Here is a 24,264-nt window from a genome sequence, read left to right as displayed (position 1 = left end):
GGGGTCGGCCACGCTCTGCCAGGCTGCACAGGCCAGGATGTGTCCTCTGCCGGTGAAAGGCCAGGCGCCGCCTGTAACTGCGTGCACACACTTGGCAAGACCCCCCCCCACCCCAAAACCACCCTGAATACCCAGGGGTGCGAGAGCCCGGGCCGCAAGCCTGCCCAGGGGACGGCCCGGAGGGAGGGGCCCACAGGCCGGGCAGCCCCCGACTGGGCCCACGTCTGAGAGGCCCGGACGGGCGGATGACCAAGAGCAGAGCCACGGGCCGCACGGTGCAGAGGGTCGGGGTCCGAGGGCCAGGCCCCCCACCCGACACCCAGGTAGTGTGAGGACGGCTGCTCCGTGTGCTCGTGTGAAACCCGCGCCGGCCAATGACGGCCCCGCCCGCCAGCACAGAGGCCCTGCACAGGGACACGTGGGCAACCCAGGACCACACCAGGGAAGTCAGCCCAAAGGCCAGTGATCATCACCAGAAGAGGCAGGGTGGCCAGGAGATAACGCGGAGAGATCTGAGACACGGAAGGAGGCGGGAGGAGGGCCTCCACCCAGAGGGGACAGAGGGCCCGGGAGGTGCGGGGCGAGCACAGCCCACGGCACGTCCTGGGCTCCTGGGGGGCAGGGCAGCGGTTGTCGCTCTGTCCCTCCCTTCTGGGCCCATGACTGCTAGAAAACGCATATTTTCCTATTAGAAGATGCCTCCTGGGCTCACGGCCCGCAGAGCAGGTAAAAGCAAAGCAGGCGAGATGGACCCCAGACGCAAGCAAACACTAACACAGAGGGACAGGACGGGACAGAGCCGGGGAGCAGACGGAGGCCCAGGTGGGAGAACTCAAAGCAGTGACCACAAATGGGGACACATCCAGGCCCGGGCCCGGAGAGCAGCGCGGCACGTCACTCCAACCATGGGTGTGCCCGGTGCCGGCCAAAGGCTGGGCCTGGCCAAGGGTACCGGAGGGTGTCAGGGGCGGCGACCAGAACAGCTGCCCCTGACCTCGTGCCCCCGCACACCGGACGTCCACCCGAGCGCCCCAGAATGCGTCCTGCTGGGGTTTCGTTTAATGTTGTTATTTAAATTAAGTGTCCACCTGCGGCAGGGCCACTGTGCTGCAGTTGCCTGGATAGAGCTGTTTCCAGTGAGACCTCGGCATGAAAATTAAACAGGCTGGGAAATACCCAAACCACTCCTCACAGGTGCTCCTCCACTGACCCCGAGCGTGAGCAAGGGTGCCTGCTGCCTGGGGCCAGGGCCAGAGCCCAGCCGCAGGAGGGCACGTGAGGTGGGCACCCACCAAAGCTGCGCCTCCAAGAAACAATACCCTCGGATTCGGGGCAAAGCAGAGGAAATCTGTCCCACGTCGGATGGATTCTAGGGGAGAAAAGGACACAAGAGCACAGCCCCCAAGTCGGGGAGTCTGCAGCCTGGGTCACCAAATTAACCACCAGGCTGACAATCTAATCTGAAGTGGTGTCAGACGGTCACACCTCCAGGCTCCGGGCAGACAGTAGAGTCATAAAGATCGCTGATGTATAAAGCATTGGTTTTTTTCCAAAATACATAACATTTTATTCTGCAATAGTTTACAACTCACAAGAAGCTGCAAAACAGAGCACAGAGCTCCTGCGTTCTTTGACCCGGACAGTCTTCCACTATCACGGCCAGTGGGGAGAAGCAGGAAATGGGGCAGCGGATCAGTGAATGACTCAGGCTTTTGCTCTTTGAATGAAAGAGGCAGACAAAGAATTCACACTGTGTGAGGTTTAGAAGTGGACAGAGCTGAGCCATGGGGTTGAGGATCTCTGTGGGGCGGTGAGCGCACAGAAACACACACACCTGATCGTCACAACACAGGCTAGGAGAGCTGCCACGGGGGAGGGACACATGGTGCTTCTGCGGGGCAAGCAGATCAGGCCGGGTCCCGTTAGAACCATTCATTAACCAAGACGTTTACGTTTCAATGATTTTTCTGTATGTATCTCACACACGTTTTTATGTTAAAAAAAAAAAAAGTTGGGGGTGGGGGGAATAGATTCTTTCAAAGGAGTGTGAAACTACCTTTTCCAAAGGAAGAATAAAGTCAGAAGACCATCAATTGTTCCCCCCTCCTCCTCTTCTTCTTCCTCCTCCTCCTTCCTCCTCCTCTTCTTCCTCTCCTTCCTCCTCCTTCCTCTCCTTCCTCCTCCCTCCTTCCTCTCCCTCTGCCTCTTCTCCCTCCTCCTCCTTCCTCTCCCTCCTCCTCCTCCTTCCTCCTCCTCCTTCCTCTCCCTCCTCCTCTCCCTCCTCCTCCTCCTCCCTCCTCCTCCTTCCTCATCCTTTCTCCCCCTCCTCCTCCTCCTTCCTCATCCTTTCTCTCCCTCCTCCTCCTTCCTCATCCTTTCTCCCCCTCCTCCTCCTCCTCCCTCCTCCTCCTTCCTCATCCTTTCTCCCCCTCCTCCTCCTTCCTCATCCTTTCTCTCCCTCCTCCTCCTTCCTCATCCTTTCTCCCCCTCCTCCTCCTCCTCCCTCCTCCTCCTTCCTCATCCTTTCTCCCCCTCCTCCTCCTCCTCCTTCCTCTCCCTCCTCCTCCTCCTCCTCTCCTTCCTCCTCCTCCTCTCCTTCTTCTCCCTCCTCCTCCTCCTCTCCCTCCTCCTCTTCCTTCCTCCTCCTCCTTCCTCTCCCTCCTCCTCCTCTCCCTCCTCCTCCTCTCCTTCTCTTCCCTCCTCCTCTCCTTCTTCTCCCTCCTCCTCCTCTCCTTCCTCCTCCTCCCTCCTCCTCCTTCCTCGTCCTTTCTCCCCCTCCTCCTCCTCCCTCTGTCTCAAGACTGAGCAAGTAACAGCCACTTGTTAGAATCACAGAGTGACCTCTGGAGGCAAGAAAGCAAAGACTATAACTTCCAAGCAAATAAAGAGAAAGGAAATGAGACAAAACAAAAGTCAACCCAAAAGAAGGCAGCAAAGGAGAGGAAAAAAAAAAAAAAAAAAGAAATATTTGTTTTAAGAGGCTGAGAATCAAAACTACAATATAAGAAATTAGAAATAAATTTTAAATGTCAGAAATTACAGTAAGCATAAGTAGACTGAAGATTCCTATTAAAATACCAAGGCTGTCAGACAGAGCTTTTTAGAAGCTGGCTACATGCTATTTAAAGAGATCTGTCCAAACGGAGCCTCTGGCGTGAGCCAAAGTTGGGAGGGGTCTGACAAATGGGTCTCGGGTGTTAGAAATCTAAACCAACAGGTAACCCCACTGTACAACACCAGTGCAAAAGCAGGCTCCACACTTCACACAATCACATCTTAGTCTGTGCACATAGCACAGGTGAGAAGAGGAAGAAGCAGACACTCCAGGCCGATGGTGACACAGAGCAGCCGTGACTAGACAAGAGACCTGGGGGAGGGGGGTGTCCGCCCAGGGCCCCAACAGAGATGCCCAGAGGACGGTCCTCTCCAGACACAGAGCCATCCCGAAGCCCACCCGACACGAAAACCTCCAGCTGACGGGCCCCAGCCAAGAGCCCACCACCGGCACTTCAGTCCCTTCCTTTACAAACAAACAGGATCCACCAGGCATTTGAGGGAAACCTGAAATAAGAAAGACCAGAATGAACAGACCGGTATAAAGCTTCCAAACACTGTGGGAAGACCCAGAGGCTACAGAAAAACGTGGCAGCACAGGCGAGACCCCGAGAGGAGCTGAGGGTCAGGCCGAGAGCACCGCTCAGAAAAGCTGGACAAAGCGTGAGTCCAGAAGGTGCAACAGGTAAACACAGGCACTTGTGGAGGGACCTGGAGCCCAGACAGAAAATCTCCCAGACCTGAACCTGGGCTGTGGGGAAACTCCAGACCCACGGGTGAAAGGAAATTTCCTGAAGGGTCCAGAGATAAACACCTGGCTTAAAGGTGGCCTCCGGGAAACAGGGGCCCCAACACGGGCCAGGGGAGGGATGTCCCAGAGCAGCGGCAGTCCCAGGGTGGGCAATGTGCTTCCCAGATGACACAGGGCCAGTCTGTCTGCTCGGGGTGGATTGGTGGGGGGATCGGTCCAGGACACATTTACACGACCACGGAACGCAAGCTCTTGGCGCAGGGCGGGGGGTAGGCGGAGGCATGTGTGCACGCCTGAGCTAAACCCTCCCACACCAGGAAGTCCGGTGACACTAAAAACCCAAACGAACTAGAACAACAAGTCAAACACTGAAAGGCAGTGCGCCATTTCCAGAGGCGGCGTGACTGGCAGGAGAGGCAGCGGAGGCGCTGAGGGCACTGGGCAGAGCCAGGGCGGGTGGGCCTGGGAGCCTCCGGCACCGCTGGGCTGCCCGGCTCTCGGGACCCAGGCCAGGCTGTCTCGCTTTGGTGGCCCCGAGAAGACCGCGTCTGACCTGAATCAGCATGTGACAGATGTCCACGTGGCCGGCCTCCGCCGCAGCGTGCAGGGGCGAGCGCTTGTTCTGGTGCTCCATCTTGAAGTTGGGGTCGATCCCATCAACTGCAAACAAACAGGAGGTGCCAGTTACCACAGGTGCAGCCCCCAGAGCCCGCGATAGCGCAAGGGCTGGCAAGGCTCCAGGCGGAACCGACAGGCAGGCCTGTGGTCAGAGACCCCCAGCACCTGCGCTCCTCCTAGACACCCTCATCTAACTCTGGGCTCCCCCGTCTCTCCCGTCCCCAGGCCCGGGCCCGAGCGTGAGGGTGGAGGGGCCCCAGGATGGATGCTCCACAGGGAGCAGGACCCCCAGGCCAGGCCCAAAGGGAAGGCGGTTGCTGAGCACAGCTCCCAGCCTGGAGTGGAGACGGGCTACAAGGCCAACCACGGAGCGGCGAGGCGAACTCGGCATCGCACAAGGTCCACGAGGAAAATGATTAAAATCGCCATTTCAGTCAACATAAAATAAAACCTTTTTTTTTTTCAGAGCAAACCGTTAAGCTTCTTTCTTGACTTAACTGTCAAGTAAAAGGATTCTTAATCAGCCTTTTCCAGCCAGAGGAATCAAGCCTACGCTGTGAGCTCAGAATCAAAGCGCTGTCCCTTGCTCAGCAGGAGACGGAGCTGGGAAGGACCCGACCAGTACATTTTCAGGTGTTAAAAACCCACAAAGGCAGGTACACACTGAAAACACAAGTGCCAGAAGGGCCGCACCCTGCACACGAGGGCGCCAACTCCATCCGCACGGCACAACAGCCCAGCTGGCTAACTCTGCTTTCATGGAGTCGACGTCTCTTCTTCATCTAATAATCACATACTTAATCCCTGTTTAAAAACGGGGAATTCCTGGGACTTCCCTGGGGGTCCAGTGGTTAAGACTCTGCACTCCCAGTGCAGGGGGCCCAGGTTCGATGCCTGGTCAGGGAACTAAATCCCGCATGCCCCAACTAAGAGCCCGCATGCGGCAACAAAGATTCCACGTGCCACAAGTAAGACCCGTACAAAAAAAAAAAAAAAAAAAAAACGAGGAACTCCTAGAGAATACTTCCAGAGCAGCACTCTCCCCGGGAACCTCTTTTCAGCAGAAGCAGAAAAGGATGATGCGGATGGGGAGGGCACGTGACTGAGCACGAACACTGCGAACGGGCTGAACACCAGAGGCGGCCTGTGTGCACCAGCCAGAGAAACGGGACAGAGCAGGACACAGCGGGCAGTGACCGAGAGGCGCTGACAGGTGCGGCCACCTACCCAGCATGAGCAGCACCTTCTGCAGCTCCCCTTGCCGGGCCGAGAAGTACAGCTGCTTCGGGTGGAAGCGGAGCTTCTTGGGTCTGCGGAGAGAGCACAAGACAGCAGTAAGCACAGGCTCCCCACCACACACACACACACACACACACACACACACACACACACACACACACACACAGACACACACACACACACACACACACACACACACACACACACACACAGCACCTGCAGGCTGGAAGGCCTGGGCTGGGCCCACCTGCCCAGCCTCAAGGTCAAGGATGCCACACCCACCAGGCATCTCACAGTAAAAAGAACCAAAATTAGTGACCATCTCCTTCACCCACAGCACGAGAATGGTTCCTGAGGTTCTGCATTCCGTGCAGGGCACAGAGTGAGCTGCTTCTCTATAGCATGAGGTCAAGGGACCCCCGAGGTGGTGGGGGCAGCGTGTCACACCCAGCTACACCCACCCTCTTCACGGTACAGAGTCTGGACCCGGTGAGTAGGGCAGGGGGCCGGACAGTCACCGTAAGACCAGGGCCAGAGACCAGGCTGGAGGCGGACAGAGAAAAAGCCGTGGGGACTCAGGACCGTGTCCCAACGCTACAACTTCCGAAGAAGCAAGGCAGGAAGGTGCAGCTCTGAGGGAGGGAGCCGCACGGCCTGGCCGGAGCCCTGACCGTGGAACCCCATGACCAGTGCACACCTGTGCGCTCATGGGTCGGGGCACCGGGCCCTCCTGCAGAGCCACAGCTGGGCTGCAGTAATGGGAGCCGCAGGGACAACCGAGGGGCCACCTGCTCCAAACTCTCCTTTCACAGACGAGCAGCCACAGAGTGGCACTGGCTCTAACGTCCTGAGGTCAGGGCCACGGTCAGCGTGTCCAGGGAAACGTGTGCCAGAGCCTCCCAGGACTGTCCTCGCTATGCCTTCAGAGGATCACTTTGCTCCTAGCGTAACGGACAGTAACCTGCAATCGTTTCCCGAAATAACGGAAAAGAAGGTGCACGGTCCTGATGGCCAATGCTAACAGGAGACCTAAGGGAGGCCTCGGCGACCTCCTGGGAATGCCACGGCCCTGGGGGCGCAGACAGCTGGGGCGTGTGGTCCTGGCAAGCACCGGACCCCGCAGGGGGACCAGGACGCGCGCGGAAGTGCCGGCAGCTGACTCGCGCAGGAGGACCTGGAGGGAGGGGCCTGCAGGAAGGGAGTGCCAGGCCAGGGCGCGGCTGGGCCAGGCCTTACTTCTCCGAGTCCAGGGCGATGAGTGCGCTCTCCAGGGTCTCCTTCCCGGGTCCCTGGGAGAGGCCGGGCGCTGGCTTCCCCAGCCCGGCCGGCCCCATGGGGTCGAAGGCCTCGGGCACCTGGGGGGCTGTGCTCTGCGGCTTGTCATCCTCTGAGAGCGGGGGTCCAGCAGTGCTTCGGGGAGGAAGAAATAAGTGGAATTCTGAGTTTTAGAGACGTGGAACTCTCCCTTCTTGTGGAAACCAATGAAAACACAAAACATGATTCACTCGGACCCTCCAACTGCGCTGCTCTTCTGAGCGTGAAAACAGCCTCAGGTTCACTGACCATCTATCTGCTCAGCCCCTGGAGGGAAGAGCCCAGACTCAGAATCAAATCCCAGAGAAAAAGGGCATTCAGAAGTGAGGGCGGCTTTCCCAGGACTTTTGGCCAAATGTTCAAATATGCTTTAGCGAATGAACTTCAGGTTGAATCTAAAGTCCACTGCCCTCCCAACGCAAGGGACACCTTGGAATTTTGACTCAAAAATCATTAAATTTATAGATTAATACAATTAATACAGAATAATACGAAGGAGTCGACACCATTCCAATATTCAGTTTTGAATGTCTACAATTCGAGTCTCTTAAATGACCTTCAGTGAAGTTTTACAGTTTCCTTTTTTATCAGTGTGATATCGCTTGCTTTTTCCTAGGTAGGTTACGGGTTTTGTTGCTGTTTTGAAAGGCTCTCTCTCCGTCACCCTGGCCTCTAGCTGGACACACTGGTGGGGACAAGGCTTCTGACACCTTTTCTTACCTGATCCTCTGGCTGACTGACTCCATTTAGCTTTATGAGTTCTTCAGCTATTTCTACTGAATACTTCTGAGAAGAAAATTATATGTTTCCAATATCAATCCTTCTCTTTTAAAGACTGTTTCTTCTGTGTTCAGCTAGGGCCTCCAAAACATGACGCAGTAACAGCAGACTACAGCAGCTGACACTAATGTTTCATATCATACACTACACACAGGTACAGATGGGTAGGGACAGGTGCGCACAGGTACAGATGGGTAGGGACAGGCGCGCACAGGTACACGTGGGTACAGGGGCTGATGTTTCAGGTGTATACTAACAGCTACCTATGGGAGTACTGTGCTTCGACCGAAAATACTGTGATACCACATCAATTAGGATGGTGTGATACTGGTTCAAAAACAGGCAAAGAAATGTACCAAACTACACTGAGTGCAGAAGAGACGTGTGCACGGTGGCAGCGAGCAAACGAAAAGTCAGCACGCCTCACAGCCTCACGCGTCAGAAATCACAGCGCGCGCGAGCCAGCTGGGAGACATCTGGCAAGTCGGAAGACATGAGCAACGATCACAGACGGGCATTGCCAGGTGAACTCTGAGGGCTCGGGGGACACCGTACCTGCCGGTGGTGGTGTCGGCCCTGCCCTCCACCGTGGAGCTCTTCTCCTGCCCGGGGGCCAGCGTCACGGTGGAGGTCGTGTCTGCTTTTGCGACAGTCACCTCTTTGGCCTTGGCGGTCTCCTCCCCACAGTGGGGGCAGTAACTGGCATTGTTGACGCGAGAGGCACAGGCTTTGTGGAAACGGTGAGAGATGCTGCTCTCGGGCTGACATTCCATAAAATTACCCTAAAAACAGGAAGGCGAGGAATCACTCTTTTAATTGGGGCTAATACGCAAAAGAACAAGCAAAGCCCAGAATTGAGCGCTGTGTGGGGGCAGGAAGCCAGAGCCCGGGGGGCTCCCAGCCCCTCTCCGGGTGAGGAGAAATGATGCCCTGCGTCCACGGGGCCCCTCCCAAGGCATGTCCACACACATGCTATTTGAAGGAGAGAAAATCCCCATCCCCGCGCCCCGAGGAGCCCGAGGCCTCGCTCTCCAGCTGCTCTGACCAGGGGACGGGCTGCACCTAAGTCCAAAGACGGACCCACGGAAGACACACCCGGGAAGAGACTCCCAGAAGCAAAAGCCCGAGGAGGGAGGTGCCGCCAACAGCCCTTGGCAGAGAGCGCCCGACACCAGGCCCTTCAGGCGACCCGACCTCAGGCCAGGGCTCCGGGGTGAGGAGCAGCCGGAGCGGCACTCTCCCCGGGAACCTCTTTCCAGCAGAAGCAGAAAAGGACGATGAGGATGGGGAGGGCGCACAGGTGTGATGTCCGGAGAAGCCCCTGGGGAGAGGCTCTGGGCCCAGCAGCACAAAGGGCCACACGGAGACCAAACGCGGGCCACGTGAGCCACGTGAGCCTCTGTGGATGAAGTCACTGATGGAGAAGGTCCCGGAGGCACTGGCGAGCAGGACGCAGTAGAGGGCCAGGCGGCCCTGCCTAGGCAGACACGTGAGCAGCAGGAAGGGAGCCGGGGGCCCAGGTGCCCCCGGAGGCCAAGGGCAGGAGAGAGGGGGCCGGGCACTCACGGCGGTGCAGAAGTAGCCGCAGCCGGGACAGCACTGGTGCTTCACCATCCGGCCCCGGTGGTCTTCACACAGCACCAGGAGCGGCGCCTTGCTGGACGGGCGCATCAGCTCGTGCTTGACCACACTGTTCGTGCACCTGCCCAGCTGCAATCAGACGAGACTGGGTCAGCCACTGCCATGCCACAGGGCGGGAGGTGGGGGGGTGGGGGTGGGGATCAGGAAATCAAAGCAGGAAGGCGGCCGGGTCCTCCGTGATGTGATGTGGGGCTATGCCGCCGGTTCACGGACCAGGGGGTCACAGCGGCCGCGTGAGGAGAACAGTCTGGGCTGGGGGCTGGGGCATCGAAGGGAACAGGACACATGCCAGGGAGCACGGCCAGCAGCGGGGAGGGCAGAGAATCCGCAGGACCCACCAGCACTCAGGCGACCCGCCCGCGTCCGCTGTCGCCCTGGCGCCTTCCAACAAGGACCCTCGCCTCCTGGCCGCTGGTGCGGGCGACGCGCCCCCAGCCCCGGCTTCCTCCTCGCCTGTTCCTCAAGGGAGCCCGTTCTCAGAGACTCCATGGAGCCCAGAGATGGGGGCGGGACGGGGCCAATGCCCCCAGGAAAGGGGCCCAGGCGGCTCTGAGGCTGGAACAGGAGGCCACGAGGGAGGGCACAAAAACAAGCTCTCAGCACCAGATAGGAGGGAGAAGTGAAATTTCCATGGAAGCGCTGGGAGACGGAGGGAATTTTCTAAAGTAAAGCAAAAAGTCAAAAATGTGGAAAATGGAGAAGTGAGAAGGCTGGAGGCTCCGCAGAGAGGACCCAGAGGGGGGGCCGGGGCTCCCGAGACGCGGACGGCCCAAAGCAGACGGGGACGTGACCGGGACATGAGAGGAAACTGCGCCCGTGAAGCCGCGGCGACAGGAGAGGATCGGCCCAGACCTTCCCCCCAGGAACCTCCCTCAAGGAGCTGCTGAGGCAACGCGCCCCCCGCTGAGAGGGACCGATGTGTCCGAAAATCCTACAAAGTGAGCAAGTCCATCAGTTTGGGGTGGAATCAGTAACAGGCACAAAGAAAACAATGAGAAACGAGGTAATTACTAACTCTGAGAAAAAGGAAAGGTTGCTCAGGAGAGGAAACCCCTGGCTCAGCTGTGGACGCTTCCACGAAAACAGCAAAGAGGCTCCCGCCTCGGCCGACGGAGGGAGGGACAGACAGATGCAGACCGCGGTGCGGGGGGCGGGGGCACCCCTCCCACAGTAAGAACCTTCAGACAACACCTCAAAGGAGAGGTCAGGAAAGGAGGGTAGAAAGCAGGTATTTGAGAACATGGAGAAAATCCCAGGAGGAAAAGTAAAAGGGGCCAAGGGTTGCTTGGGGGGAGGGACCCTGAGACCCACCCGCAGCCCACGTCACGGACATTCAGGGTCTCCAGCAGCGGGTGGGGGGCAACAAACAGCCACCAGGACGCCCCACCACCACCACCAGGACCCGCGAGGCCATCAGGAGACACAGGCGGAGGCCTCTGACTGGCTCAAGTACACTCAGCGAGGAGGAAGGTCAACAGAAACCGTCGGACGCCAAAATGGGAAGAGAGCGCAAGTGCGGAGCCCCCATCAGCTGTGAGACGACATCCCACGAGCCGGCGTCGAGTGACTGGTTTGGGAAAGAGAAAAAATAAAGAGCCGCTGGGCAGGAACTGATTTTCTAGGAAAACAGAGACACCAGGTACAAGTCCAAGAAGCTCAGAGAAACCTAAAGAGGACAAACACCAAGAGAGAGCAGCACAACCCCACACTTCAGGCTCAGAGGTCAGCGCAGAGGACCACAGCGACGAGGGCCGCGGCCTCTCCTCGGGACTTTCGGACGGCAACACCGACCGACGTCTCTAAGTGCCCAGAATTCTGTACCCATCAAAGTCTCTCTCAAAATTGGAAGCAAAACAAGGACTTTTTCGAACAAACAAAAGAGAATTCGCTCTGGATGCAGTTTAAATAAAGGGAAACAAGAGATGATTACGGTTACTCAGTCTAAAAGATGAGCGTGTACAAAAATAATAGCATATGTGAAACTGAAACGTACGACAAAAGATGGGAGACAGGATTTGGGCCCACGCATGTAAGAGTCTTACATTACATGTTAAGTGGTACGATATCAATTCAAGCAAGACCGTGATAAACGAAGGATGTATGTTAGAAACTCCAGAGTAACTGGTGAAAACGTGAGGAAAATACGTAAAAAATAAAGCCAACAGCAGAATAAATTGGAATCATAAAAAATTCCAACCCGGGACTTCCCCGGTGGTCCAGTGGTTAAGAATCCGCCTTCCAATGCAGGGGACACGAGTTCGATCCCTGTCCAGGGAACTAAGATCCCACATGCCTCGGGGCAACTAAGCCCACGCGCTCTGGAGCCCGTGAGCCACAACTAGAGAGCAGCCCGCGCGCCACAACAAAAGATCCCGCATGCCACAACAAAGACCCAGCGCAGCGAGGGGCGGGGGGCATTCAACCCAAGAGGCAGAAAATGAAGAAAAAGGAAGAACAGATGGCATAACTCTTAGCACTATTAAGATGTCAGACTGTAACCCAGCTACCCTGATAAGTGCAATGGGGATGATCCAAACACACCACTGGGAAGACGGAGACTATCAGGCCCTGTGCAGGACACGCTGTCTAAAGAGACCTCCAAACGTACAGGCAGCACAGGTCCGGCGGCGGTGGGGGGCGTCCTGTGTCAGCACCAGACACCCCGAATCCCCAAGGACACAGTCGACCCCCAAGAAGACAGGAGTCACGTAAAAACGGCCCGAGCTGAAGAGTCAACACCCCTCCCTCGCACAGAAATCAGAGGAGCGTGTTGGTCGCACGATCGTGTGCATCTGTCACACGTGTCACTCGTGTGATCTGAGTCACTCATGTCACTCATGTGACTCAGAGACACACACTCAGAAAGGTGACCTCGAGTGTGTGAATTATGCCTCAATAAAGCTGATGGGAAGGAGACACAGGACGAAGGAGCTATTAGCTCTGAGGGGCTGCTGCCAGCTAAGGCCGAGGCAACCTGAGCATCGAAAGAGAAAAAATATTTTTGGCAAAACAGCAGCAGCTTAAGAATTTCCTGGAATCCCACAGAAAACAGAGCAACTAGACAGCAAAACCAAAACCCAGAGACGACATTTAAATGAAAACCAAAGGCCACAGGATGCAAATGGGTAAGGGTGGGCCTGCTAGACACTGGTGCCTGGGCAGGAGGAGGGGGGAGGATGGGGGAAGAGGGACACAGCGAGGCAGTGTCTCGTGGACCCAAGGACAGGGGGGAACCAAGGTACCAAAAGGTCCTCCCTGGGGCTGAGAAGAGCAGGCGACCTGGGAGAGACCCTGCCCAATCCCAGCAAGTCTGGGGCTGCCTAAGACCTGGGGCCAGTGCGGGCCAGCCGCCAGGAACCCTCAAACCCAACCTGCCTGGACCCCTTCTAGTTCGGGGCACGAGGACACCAGGACAAAGCTGAGCTGAAAGTGAGCAGGACAGGGACAAGAGAAATGAAGAAAAGAACATCGAGAACAGTGGTTCTCAAAAGCTCCGGGTTCAGTGTTCTTTTATACTCTTAAAAATTACCAAAGGTCCCAAAGAGCTTTTGTCCAAATGGGGTACGTCTATTAATATTTACCATGTTAGAAATTAAGAAAGAAAATTTTAAAATATTAATTTATTTAAAAATAGCAATAAACCCATCATGTAAAGAATGTATTTTAATTAAAAAATTACTTTTAAAAAAGTTAATGAGAAATGTCATTGTTTTATATTGTTCACAAAACTCTTTAATATCTGGTTTAATAAGACAGATGAACCTCATATCTGCTTCTGCATTCAGAGCAGACAAATGTGGACATTCTTCTCTGACACCACAGCAAAACTCTACAAGGGGTAGTTTCTCAAAAAGATTTGCTGCAATGTAAAAATCTCAATCCACTGTCCACAAGTTTAGTACCGTTACACTAAAATCCATCCATGTGTCTTGCACTGTGAATGATTTTGTAACACCATGAAAATCACTCATTCCCTGAGTTACATAGGTCTTGTAAACGTACAAAATGCCACTGTACACTCTGTGAAAGAGTAAGTGAAAAGGCACTTAACTTTTTAGTATCGTTACAGAAATAGTTTGACCATGCATATCCCCTAAAAGAGTCCAATATGAAGAGGGTCCTGCAGGCCAAGGGGTGGGGAGGGTGAAGCTTCAATAATAATAATAGGGCTTCCCTGGTGGCACAGTGGTTGAGAATCTGCCTGCCGGTGCAGGGGACGCGGGTTCGAGCCCTGGCCTGGGAGGATCCCACATGCCGCGGAGCAACTAGGCCCGTGCGCCACAACCACTGAGCCTGCGCATCTGGAGCCTGTGCTCCGCAATGAGAGAGGCCGCGACAGTGAGAGGCCCACGCACCGCGATGAAGAGTGGCCCCCGCTTGCCGCAACTAGGGAAAGCCCTCGCACAGAAACAAAGACCCAACACAGCCAAAAATAAATAATAATAAATAAATAAAAATTAAAAAGTAATAATATTAACAGTAATAATAACAACGACAGAAAGATTAGAACCCGTCAAATCTGTTTAAACACGTGAGTTCATAATGATATTTTATGAATTTATTTATTTATTTATTTTTGGGTGTGTTGGGTCTTCGTTTCTGTGCGAGGGCTTTCTCCAGTTCCGGCGAGCGGGGGCCACTCTTCATCGCGGTGCACGGGCCTCTCACTGTCGCGGCCTTTCCCATTGCGGAGCACAGGCTCCAGACACGCAGGCTCAGTAGTCGTGGCTCATGGGCCTAGCCGCTCTGCGGCATGTGGGATCTTCCCAGACCAGGGCTCGAACCCGTGTCCCCTGCATCGGCAGGCAGATCCTTAACCACTGTGCCACCAGGGAAGCCCCCATAATGATATTTTAAAAGTAAGAACTGGCCAACCTCAGAAGATGACAGACAACAAATTCATTACCTGAACAACTAGGAAATAAAGAGAAAGGCTCAAGCACCAGTGCGGTCCTTCCTCTGAGATGTTCTGCTGGGTAACAAAAGAGCAGACGAGATGACAAGGCTCTTTATGAAACCATCCAGCTAACAAATGAGCAGTAAGCGACACAACGTCACCGTTTTGGAACCTCTGATGAATTAATAAATACAGGCATGAAGACTCAACAGCTGCCAACATCAGAAAAAGAGAGGCAACCAGATTATCACGAGCCTTTACCTTGGACTAAACTCCCCTCAGCTGAGCCGGGTCCACCTCTGTATAAACTGCAGACAGAGGCGCTGGAGGCTCCGTGAGCATGGGAGCCACTGCTCAGACCACGGGGTCAAATGGCCCGGTTGCTCCACACATAAAGGGAAAGGAAGAGAAAGGACAAATGGGCAACAGCGTCTAGGGACACCTGTATGGCTGGCAAAACCATTTAGAAAACACGGAAGCCGGGTGGCAGCTATTTGGGGCCAATCCTACTTCCTGACCCTGGGAAATGGTTACCAGAGTGCCCACCCTAGACAGACTCATTAGGCCAGACATTTGTCTTGCATTGTTTTCTGGATTTATATTTCATTGTACAACAAAAAATTTTATATGTAACAGGTTGAAAAGAGAAAAGACTGTGAGTTCCTAAGATGAACTTTGGGGAGCGGGGGGAGGGGCACCAGAAGGCGTCAAGGCACCAACTCATTACTCGGAAGAGCAGCAAAAGAGACCACGAAGTCACTAGTTGTGCTGCGAACCCAGGATGAAGCATGTCTCAGGGGCACAAACAGCCCCAGCAGGTGAGGAAGCTCTGTTCCAGAGACACCAGATTGTCACTGCAGGAGGAACAAGAGAACCGTGGAGGGCTTCCCTGGTGGCGCAGTGGTTAAGAATCCGCCTGCCAATGCAGGGGACAAGGGTTCGAGCCCTGGTCCGGGAAGATCCCACATGCCACGGAGCAACTAAGCCCGTGTGCCACGACTACTGAGCCTGCGCTCTAGAGCCCACGAGCCACAACTACGGAGCCCGCGTGCCACAACTACTGAAGCCCGTGCGCCTAGAGCCTGTGCTCTGCAACAAGAGGAGCCACCGCAATGAGAAGCCTGTGCACCGCAATGAAGAGTAGCCCCCGCTCGTCGCAACCAGAGAAAGCCTGCGCGCAGCAACAAAGACCCAACGCAGCCAAAAACAATAAAAAAAAAAAAAATTAAAAAAAAAAAAAGAGAACCGTGGAGCCGCCACCCTGCAACCTCTCACCGGACAACGGACCAAGGGCAGGAACTCGACCTCACAGTGACCCCACCAGGGCCGGCCGGAACGCAGGGACAATCTCAGCACCTGGACGAACTCCGACCTCCAGTCCTAAGATTCGGGAACTAAAGGGAATGACGGGCCCCGGGCCAGTGGCGGGGCGCAGGAGGGTGGGCGGAACCCACCTGGATTCAGCCAGAGCAGAGAACACAGACGTCTGACCACCAGCTAGGCGTCACGTGATAATGGGAACTACTGTTACTTCTGTTACAGGAGACAGGTGCTAAACGCTGGCTCAAAGCCCAGCGAGCGGAGCGGGACAGACCCAAGTGCTGGCGGCTCGGACGCCGAGCAGCAGGTTCAGAAGGTCAACTGCAACGCTTTCATCACGGACAGTTCTTCTAAAGAAGGTGACGGGGCCCGTGCAGAGGCTGCGAGCAACCTCAGGTGCAGCTCTGCCTCTCACCCGTCCACGTCCGAGTTCACAGCGAAGTAGAAACGCCTTTGGGAAAGCGTGACCTCAGCGGAGCAGCGCCCGCGGCCGTGTCGGCTCCCAACCACCACTCCCGCCTGGCCGCGCGCCCAGCACCGTCCTCCTGAGCAGCGCTGGCGCCGCCGGGCGGGGCCCCCCTCGCACAGGAACGCGAACCTGCTCACCTGGTGGTCCGCGCTCTCCGTGGCCATGCACTGGTTGTTGGCCAGGGTGGTGATCTCTCGGCTTTTCGGGGTCTCCATCCGGCAGCTGCAGAGGGGCACCTCCTGAAGGCCGTCCGTCTCGCCTACGTCGGGACCGTTGGCCAGCCCTGCGGTCACACACAATGCGTGTCGCCGCCACGGCCCAGACAGCTTTGCTACACTCGGGCCCGCCCGCCCCACCTCCGCAGGGCCAGAAAGCTCGAACACGGTCCCTGCAGACACGCCCGCGGGCAGCCGCCCGGGAGCCAAGGTCCAGGAGCCAGACCGCCCAGGACTTCGCTTCCCACATGCTTCCCAGCCAGAAAGCGCTTGTCTTTGTCACTTGGTTTTAGAATTGCAGCCACGAGACGAACGTTCGGTTCAACCTGAAAGAGTTTGGAGGCAGCTTGTCTACTGATCATCTAGAACGTTCCTCACCCACTACAACAGCGCAAAGAGCCTGCTTATTAGGCGGAAGGAGGAAAGGATTGGGGAACACAAAGAAGAAAACTAGGATCACGAAGAAAGTGTTGGGCGCAGCACATCACCGCCTGACCCGACTTACAGGCAGGGCAAGGCGGGCACCACCGGGACGAAGGCAGCCCGCAGCTAGGCCGGCTTGCAGTGGGGACAGAGGCCGGTGGCCAGAAAGACCCTTCGACCCAGCCACGGCTTCCAAAGGAAGGTGCGTTTCATGTTCCTTCTTGTGCAATGAAGTAGGGGTGTAGGGTAAGCGGGGGTCCCCACAGACATGGCAGGCCGGCTCGCCTGGACCCCCATGAATCAGGACCCGTCCCCACCCTCCGCACCCATCCAGGTCACATGGCCCTTCTCCGAGGAGCCCCAGGCCCCCTGCCCTCCTGCCCAGCCTCAGGCCCCACAGCGGCCCCCCTAGAGGGTCTGGAACCCTAGCACTAAATGCACACAAAACTGGGGGACCTGACTCGTCCCTCCAAAGTGCTGACACCCCAGGCCCTGCGTGACTGGACACATCCACAGGTCCCTCCAATGGTGGCTGTCAATCCAGGGAACACCCTCAGGGAAGCAACTTATATGGCGCCCCGCAGCCTCTCCTCCTCCTCCAAGGGGCTCCCGCCAGCGTGGCCCTTACTTTTACCAGAAGCTGAACATACACATTAAAGGCAGAGGCCACCTGCCTCACCCTCCAGGGCTCAGCTCAGACAACAGACAGGGGCAGCAGGCGCCCCCGCTGTGCTGCCCTCTCACCTCTGACCCCAGGCAATGTGGTAAAACGAGCACTACTTCCTGCTGGCGTCCAAGTCGGCACCTTCCTGAGACAAAGCTAAGAGCAGGTTTAGAAACAGTAAACACAGACGTCACTTCATCGGGAAGGAAGGCATGAGGTGATGACTGGAGAGGGGTTTCTGCTCTGTGTGCAGCAAGAAGAGCGGCTACTTCTCTGACAGACAAGCCTACGATTTTCTTCTTAAGCTAAAGATGTGATTTCCTAAACTAAACAAGTAAACCAAAAGTCTTCTAGTGTTCAAAACGCTAACAGCTGGTTATTTGTCCTTTAAAGAATGATTGGTTAAACCCCAACAGCAGCAAAATCCATGGGGTGTAAGTTAACAAGGATTTTACATTTTCCCCATGTTTCACTTGAAAGAAATTTTTCAAAAGAGCCAAACAGCTATTAATTAATTTCCACTGGTAAAGATTTTCAGACAGCGAGGAGTGTGTGGCCCCAGCCCCAGAGCCAAGGACCCCCGGAGCTGCAGTGCCAGGGACTTCAAGGCCCGGCTCCAGATATGCCACCATGGGGCACCACCAGCTCAACAGGGACGAGAAGACACACTTCCACCAACATTGTTGGAATCAGGGATCATAAAAAAGCCACGTTGTGCAGAACGACGCCACCTGCATGCAGCCAGGGCAGAGGGTCACCTCCCACTGGGAGCCCCATATAAACACGCATGGCTCGCAGGACTCCTGACCTTGGTGGGCAACTGCACCCGACCCCTGGGGCCGCCTCACTAGAGCGCCACGGCGCAGCACACTGGCCCCGCGCCCTGCCCACTCGGCACCAAACACTCCCTCCCCCACCCCCGCCGGCTGGCCCTGGCCACGCACACGCTCACCTTCTGCGTCAGAGGCCAGCGTGCCCTTGACTCGGAGATCCAGGGAGTCCAGCGAAACCTCCATGTACCCCGTGCCGTCGCTGGGTGCCACGTGCTCTGCGCTTCCTGAAGACGATGCGTACGCTTCGGAACCTGCGTTCAAAGGCACACACGTCAAACACGGTGCGCCGGGGCCTCGCGACCCACGGGAGGCGCCACGGGACACTCGCGAGCCACTCAGACAACAAACACACATAGCATCCGGGCCCCCATCCCGCACTTCTGCTGGTTCCCATTTCCGCACGACCTCCCTGGGGAGAGGGCAGCCGTGTCGAGGAAAGCAAAGGTGTGGGCATGTGGAAACATCTTTCTCTACAAACACACCAGCTAGATAAAAGCTGATCAAATAATCAAGGACACATAAAAACGTTGTGCACATACGTTCTGTGAATATTACTTTAAAAATATAAGAGTAAAATCTGAATGGCAGCTTTGAAAGACCAGCTGATGTACAGCAGCTAAAGAAGCCCCAGACGTTTAGCGTCGCTGTGGAACCGGCCCAGCCTCAGACGCCTGGGCTGCAGGATCCACAAGGAAAGGCTGCAGGGCCGCAGGGAGCGTCCTCCTGTGAGAAGGGGGTTTACGAAGCACATCACCCACCAGAGGGCAACACAATCTGAACACGCCAAGGAGAGGAATGTGTGTAAGTGAGGGGCCCGTCAAGGGAGGGGGCTCCTGTCCACAAGTCCCAGGAGGCCCAGCCGGGTAACTGCCATTCTAAGGGCATTTCACTGAGAAACCTGTGAAAATGTGCATTTACACAGGATAATAACACCACCAGCAAAGGGCAAATGCCCATAGTTCAGAGCCAAGTTTTAAATATCTGTCATCGACATTATTTCAATGATGGGAAATGAACGAGCCATAACACAGAGAGGTTTGGTGCCCAAAGACTCTGAATTCAGGCCACAGTCTGAACCTAGATCTCAGGCAGGAAGGAGCCAACCACCAGCAAGAAATCATCACCAACCTGAGGAACTGAGTAGCCTTTGTGCGATTTTAAACACTTTACAGGAGGAAATAAAATTCAAACTCCCGTTTAAATATTTATTTAGGCAGGCATTCTACACATTACACACAAGATGGTGAAGATGAAGCCTCTACCCGAAACAACTTTTAGTCTTGGATCTACAAAGGCTTTTGTCAGCCGACAGCAGACACCACATGGGGCATTCTGATCTTGGCTGATGATTCCTGGTTGAGAGACAAGGAAACGCGAGTGAAGGAGAGGAGGTTCACGGGACGCACACGTGGGCCTGGTGGGTCAACAAACCCCACCGGCCACCTGACTCCAGTCTGATACTGACTGTCACACACGGGCCTCCAGCAGCCCTCTGCATTTCAGGGGCAGCTCTGTAAACCTGCTTCTCTATCAGGGGAATCTAGAAGAACGCTAAAATAACTGTGCAAGACAGAAAGAAGTCCTGCAGCTTTGTGGTGCTGGTATAGAGAAAAATCAATCAATAAAACAGACTAGAAAGTCTAGAAACAGCCATACGGTGACTGTCAACAAAGGTTCAAAAGGTTAAGTGAAGAAAGAAAAGTCAATGCAACCAACGGCGCTGGAACAGCTGGAAATGCACAGGCAAAAAAGTGAGCTGCCCGACAACACACACACACACACACACACACTCACACACACTCAAAGTGGATCAGAGACCCACATGTACGGGCTAACTATAAAACTTCAAGAAGAAAACATGGGACAAAATCTTTGTGTCGTGGGTTGGTTAAGTCGAAGATTTCTGAGATCACGAAAAGCATGAATTTTAAAAGAAAACAATCCATAAATTAGACTTCAACAAACATTTTTTAAAACTTTTAGTAGGTGCACATACTTGCCAAACATCTATCTCACAAAAGACTTGTATCCAGAACACTGAAAGAAGTCACAACTCAGTGAGAAGATACACGCTCGGATTTTAGAGTAAGCAAAAGGTATAAACGCATTACGAGAAGACAAACGCTAAGATGTGCAACCTCGCTCTTTGTTCGGTAACCGCAATGAGGCAGCACCACACACCACCCCGCAGCGCTGGAATCAGAGACTGACCGCGCAAGCGCTGCGGGGGCCAGTGCGGGGTGGACCCTCCCGTGCTGCTGCGGGAACGCAGAGCAGGACAAGCACTTCGGGAAACAGCTGGCAGCACTACGAAGTGAGACACACAGCATGACCCGGCCACTCTCCGCTCCTAAACGTTTACCCCAGATAAACGGAGCATTTGCTCTAGAAACATGTGTACACAAACTCCGCAGCAGTTTATCTGTAAGGGCCAAAAACTGGAAAGAGACCAAGTGTCCAACAGGTGAGGGATAAACAAACCACAGACAGCTGCGCGTGGAACACCTCCCGCCAACAACAACACGGATGACCCTCAGTTACTCGCGGGGAAGCCAGAGAGAAGGATCCACCCATAAACGTTCTCCACAGCGCTAACCCATCTGCGGAGGCGACGTGGAGCAGAGGTGCCCGGGCCGGGGGAGGGCTGGCTGCAGAGGGAAGGTCTCCATCGCGCAGCGAGGGTGGCAGGGGTCTCCTGTCACACGCACGTGGTGAGGCTCACCAACCGAACACCTCAGCAACACACACTTCATGCTACGCCAAGTCCTCCATGGCAAAGCTGCAAAGACGGGGCCCCTGGGCCACTAACTTTGACGTCATGCCCTTCCCAGCTGTCCCTTTAACAAGGCTACCTCCAGATCAAGGGAATCTGAGCAAAGGGCTGAGAGCCACCGTGAGGACCAGGGCCCGGCCCGCACAGGACAATGAGGGCGGGACACAGGGAAGGTGGGGGCAGTCAGTGTGCGGCCATACCACGGGGGCCTGCTGGAAGGAGACCCCCTGGCATCACCCAAGGGTCTCTAATAAAGCTGTTTCTGATGTTTTTATTTTTTTCAACAGTGGAGTCTTCCGTTCAAATGAAGTCCTACACAGAACCCCAGCCCCAAGGCCCCACGGCCCGCTTCCGCCCGGGGTCCTGCGTGTGGCTCCGTGTTTACCTAGCACGGAGCAGGGCTTCTTTTTACTTCTCCGCCTCCTCTTCCTCGCTGGCTTGATCCAGGGGCTGTCAGGCTTCCCTTTCCTCTTGAGAAACTTCTTCTTGATGCTGGATTCAGAACTCTGAGAACCAAGGGAAAGGAACAGAAAGAGCAAAGCATGGGCGCTCGGAAAGCAAAAGTTCTGTTTTCTTGCTGTATCGTGATAATCCAACTAGAAGATTAATTTCACTTTTAGACACTTTTCTAGGTCACATTCTTAAAGACACTCATGCTTTTCCCTAAATATCACTCTAAGCTCAGTTACTTGAGTTTGGCACAAAAAAAGAATAAATGAAAAAGTTCTACCAGTAACTAAATAAGTTCAGTAAAAGAATCCCCTTTTAATTACATACACCCATTCATCTCGCTCATGAGAAAAGGAACAATCAAAGCCTCAATGTGCTTCAAATCTATGTCCAAATTAGCCATTACATGGAGAACAAGGAAAGAAATTATCATTAATTTACAACATTTCGAGATTCCTGTGAGTACGTGTGTCTCAAATCTAGACGCAGAAAGGGCATCTAACTGCCACGAGTTACAGCAGATGCAGAGCATGAACCACTAGCCTTTCTAACGACTCCACCACCAGGATCTCACAACCCCTGTTAACTATGGATAGAAAAAGAAATTTTAAAATGTGTGTTCACGAGATAAAAAGATACACTAAGGGCGGCTCACTGGCCTTTCCAGCAGTTGCCCTGGAGCCCGAGCCCTCGTGTTGGGCCCCCTGAGACGCCCAGGTGCCCTGAGCCCCCTTCAGAGCAAAGCTCCGGGAAGAAAGTCTGCCAAGAGCAGCACCACAGCCCCCTGCGCTTCAGTCGATGACCTCAAAGAAACACGTTTATCGCCAGACACAACAGCCCCTCCCAGGGCTCATCTCCGCCACCCACGTGGCCACTTTCTCCTTCTCACGCACAGAGACTCCCTTCCCTGCGCTGCCTCGCCAGGCTCCGTCCTCCCCCCACAGCCCCGCCCTCTGACCCTGCCCCCGTGAGGTCGTGTCACTCGCACCCCTCAGCTCTGAGCCACATCCAGCCCGCGGAGGGCCTGCGGTTCCACCTTGGACGCCTCGATCTTCCCTCGCCCGGTCCACCCGGCGGCCCCTCCCTGGCTCTCTCAGGCCGCTTTCTCTGCGGCTCCCACGTGGCTCCTCTGCCAGGAGCCCCAGGTCACCCGCGCACAGGTTACCAGATCGGACTCGTCTCCGTCCTCCTCCTCCTCCCCGGTGCCGGCCGACTCCTGCTCCTCTTCAGATTCGCCCTCCATCTGAGCAGCCGCGCCGGGTGCCAAAAAGAAAACAAACCAATGAGAGCCGTTGGCGGCAGGTGATCTGACCCGACACACCTTGGAGGTGTCCCAGCTCCCCGAGAGCCCGGCCCGGAAGGGCTGCCCCCATGCCAGGCCCCCATGCCAGGCTCCCGCGCTGACCTGGACCACCGATCCGATGTGACTCGGAGGGCGGCCCCCTGGCATGGGCGAGGGCGCCAAACATATGCAGATCAGGGCGCGTGAGAGACTGCACTCACCGCAAAAAGGTTTTCAAAGACCACAAACTAATATAAAATGCAAAACCTACCCGCCCCCCACCCGCGAGCCCGCCCAGCCCCAGGGCCTCGACCTGCTGCCAATGCTGGGCACCCGCGGGCGAGCACGGGAGTGTTTGCCTGCAGGGGCAGAGCACCCAGCACGCTTCTGCGTCTTACTTTCTTCTAATGAAAAGTACGCTGTGGGATCTTTCCGTAACAGAACAGCAGAGGCACCTGGGTTCACCTTCTCTACCTACACAGGAGCCGCGCGCCCCCTCCACCCTTCCCCGCGCACCCGGCTGTGGCTCCTCGAGGGGCCACGCGGTGACCGCACCCTCACAGTCTCACAGGAAGGGTAAGACCCCCCGGACAAACAGCAGACACGTGCTCCCACCCGTGCAGGACACTCCGGGTGTGGGGCGCCCACAGGGCACCCCCAGGTCCTCTGAGGGGCTGCACCGCCTCGAGTGTCTCCCATGCGTGCTCCTCCGTTTCTCCCGCTGCGTACTGCGTGACCACAGCCCCAGCCCGTATTTCCACTGGGTCCTTGCTTTCTTAGTAACTGTGGAAGCTACACACACACAGGAAACTACACACACACACTGTCTGTTAAGTATGTTATAAACATTCTCCTATCAAGCTCTACAGGCTCTGCTTCTGCTATTTCTTTTTAAAGTAAAACTTCTGGGGTTTTAATCTGGACAAGTCGAACCTCTCAGTCTCTCCCTTCGTGGCTTCTAGGTTTGTGTCTTACAACAGAAGCCCTTCATTTGAGATTAGAAAAACGGTTTCCAACACTTTTTCCCACAGTTAAATATTTTGTGTTGACACTTTAAATCTTCTGGAATTTGCTTTTTTAAATAACAGCTTTACTGATTTATAATTCACCTACCCTTAAATTCACCCTTTTAAAGTACACAATTCAGTGGTCTTGAGTGTATTCAGAGTTGTGCAACCATCACCCCCACCTATTCCAGAATGGAGTGTACATTTGTTGTGCACCTTGATCTAAGGGTCGGCCTTCACTTTGCCCCCAATTTTCCCAATAACATTTATTGAAAAGTTCATGATCCCCTGCAAACAAACTGAAAACCCAACCCTTAGAACAAACTGTATCTCTGCAGACAGACAGGTGCACTGTGGCCGCCCTGCTCCACTCTCTCATGGCTCCCCCGTGCCTGCACGAATCCCCGCTTGAACCCCCTCCGTAACTGTCCTGCTAACCTCTCCCCCGCCCCCCAGCCCGTTCTCGCCGTGAACGACTCCCAGGTCAGCTGGTCCCACAGAAAATCCTGTGGGAATTTTGATGAGAACAGTTCT

The 24,264-nt window shown here is 55.2% G+C and overlaps 1 protein-coding gene across 6 annotated transcripts in view; it reads right to left on the bottom strand.

Moving 5' to 3' along the window:
- EHMT1 (euchromatic histone lysine methyltransferase 1) overlaps positions 1 to 24,264 on the bottom strand; it is a 152,797-nt gene that overhangs the window by 30,068 nt on the left and 98,465 nt on the right. For all 6 annotated transcript variants that reach the window (XM_059926158.1, XM_059926162.1, XM_059926163.1 and 3 more), the window contains 9 exons: positions 22,607 to 22,684; positions 21,377 to 21,497; positions 18,338 to 18,469; positions 16,221 to 16,366; positions 9,323 to 9,466; positions 8,312 to 8,538; positions 6,899 to 7,072; positions 5,651 to 5,733; positions 4,359 to 4,465 (listed from right to left, as the gene is read on the bottom strand). In XM_059926158.1, coding sequence (XP_059782141.1) covers positions 4,359 to 4,465; positions 5,651 to 5,733; positions 6,899 to 7,072; positions 8,312 to 8,538; positions 9,323 to 9,466; positions 16,221 to 16,366; positions 18,338 to 18,469; positions 21,377 to 21,497; positions 22,607 to 22,684 — 1,212 coding nt within the window. The remainder of the gene's footprint in view (positions 1 to 4,358; positions 4,466 to 5,650; positions 5,734 to 6,898; positions 7,073 to 8,311; positions 8,539 to 9,322; positions 9,467 to 16,220; positions 16,367 to 18,337; positions 18,470 to 21,376; positions 21,498 to 22,606; positions 22,685 to 24,264) is intronic.

This window comes from Balaenoptera ricei, chromosome 6, assembly GCF_028023285.1.
Source record: "Balaenoptera ricei isolate mBalRic1 chromosome 6, mBalRic1.hap2, whole genome shotgun sequence".
NCBI classification, from domain to species: domain Eukaryota; kingdom Metazoa; phylum Chordata; class Mammalia; order Artiodactyla; family Balaenopteridae; genus Balaenoptera; species Balaenoptera ricei.
Note: the sequence above shows the minus strand (reverse complement) of the source record. Positions and strands in the feature narration are given on the sequence as shown.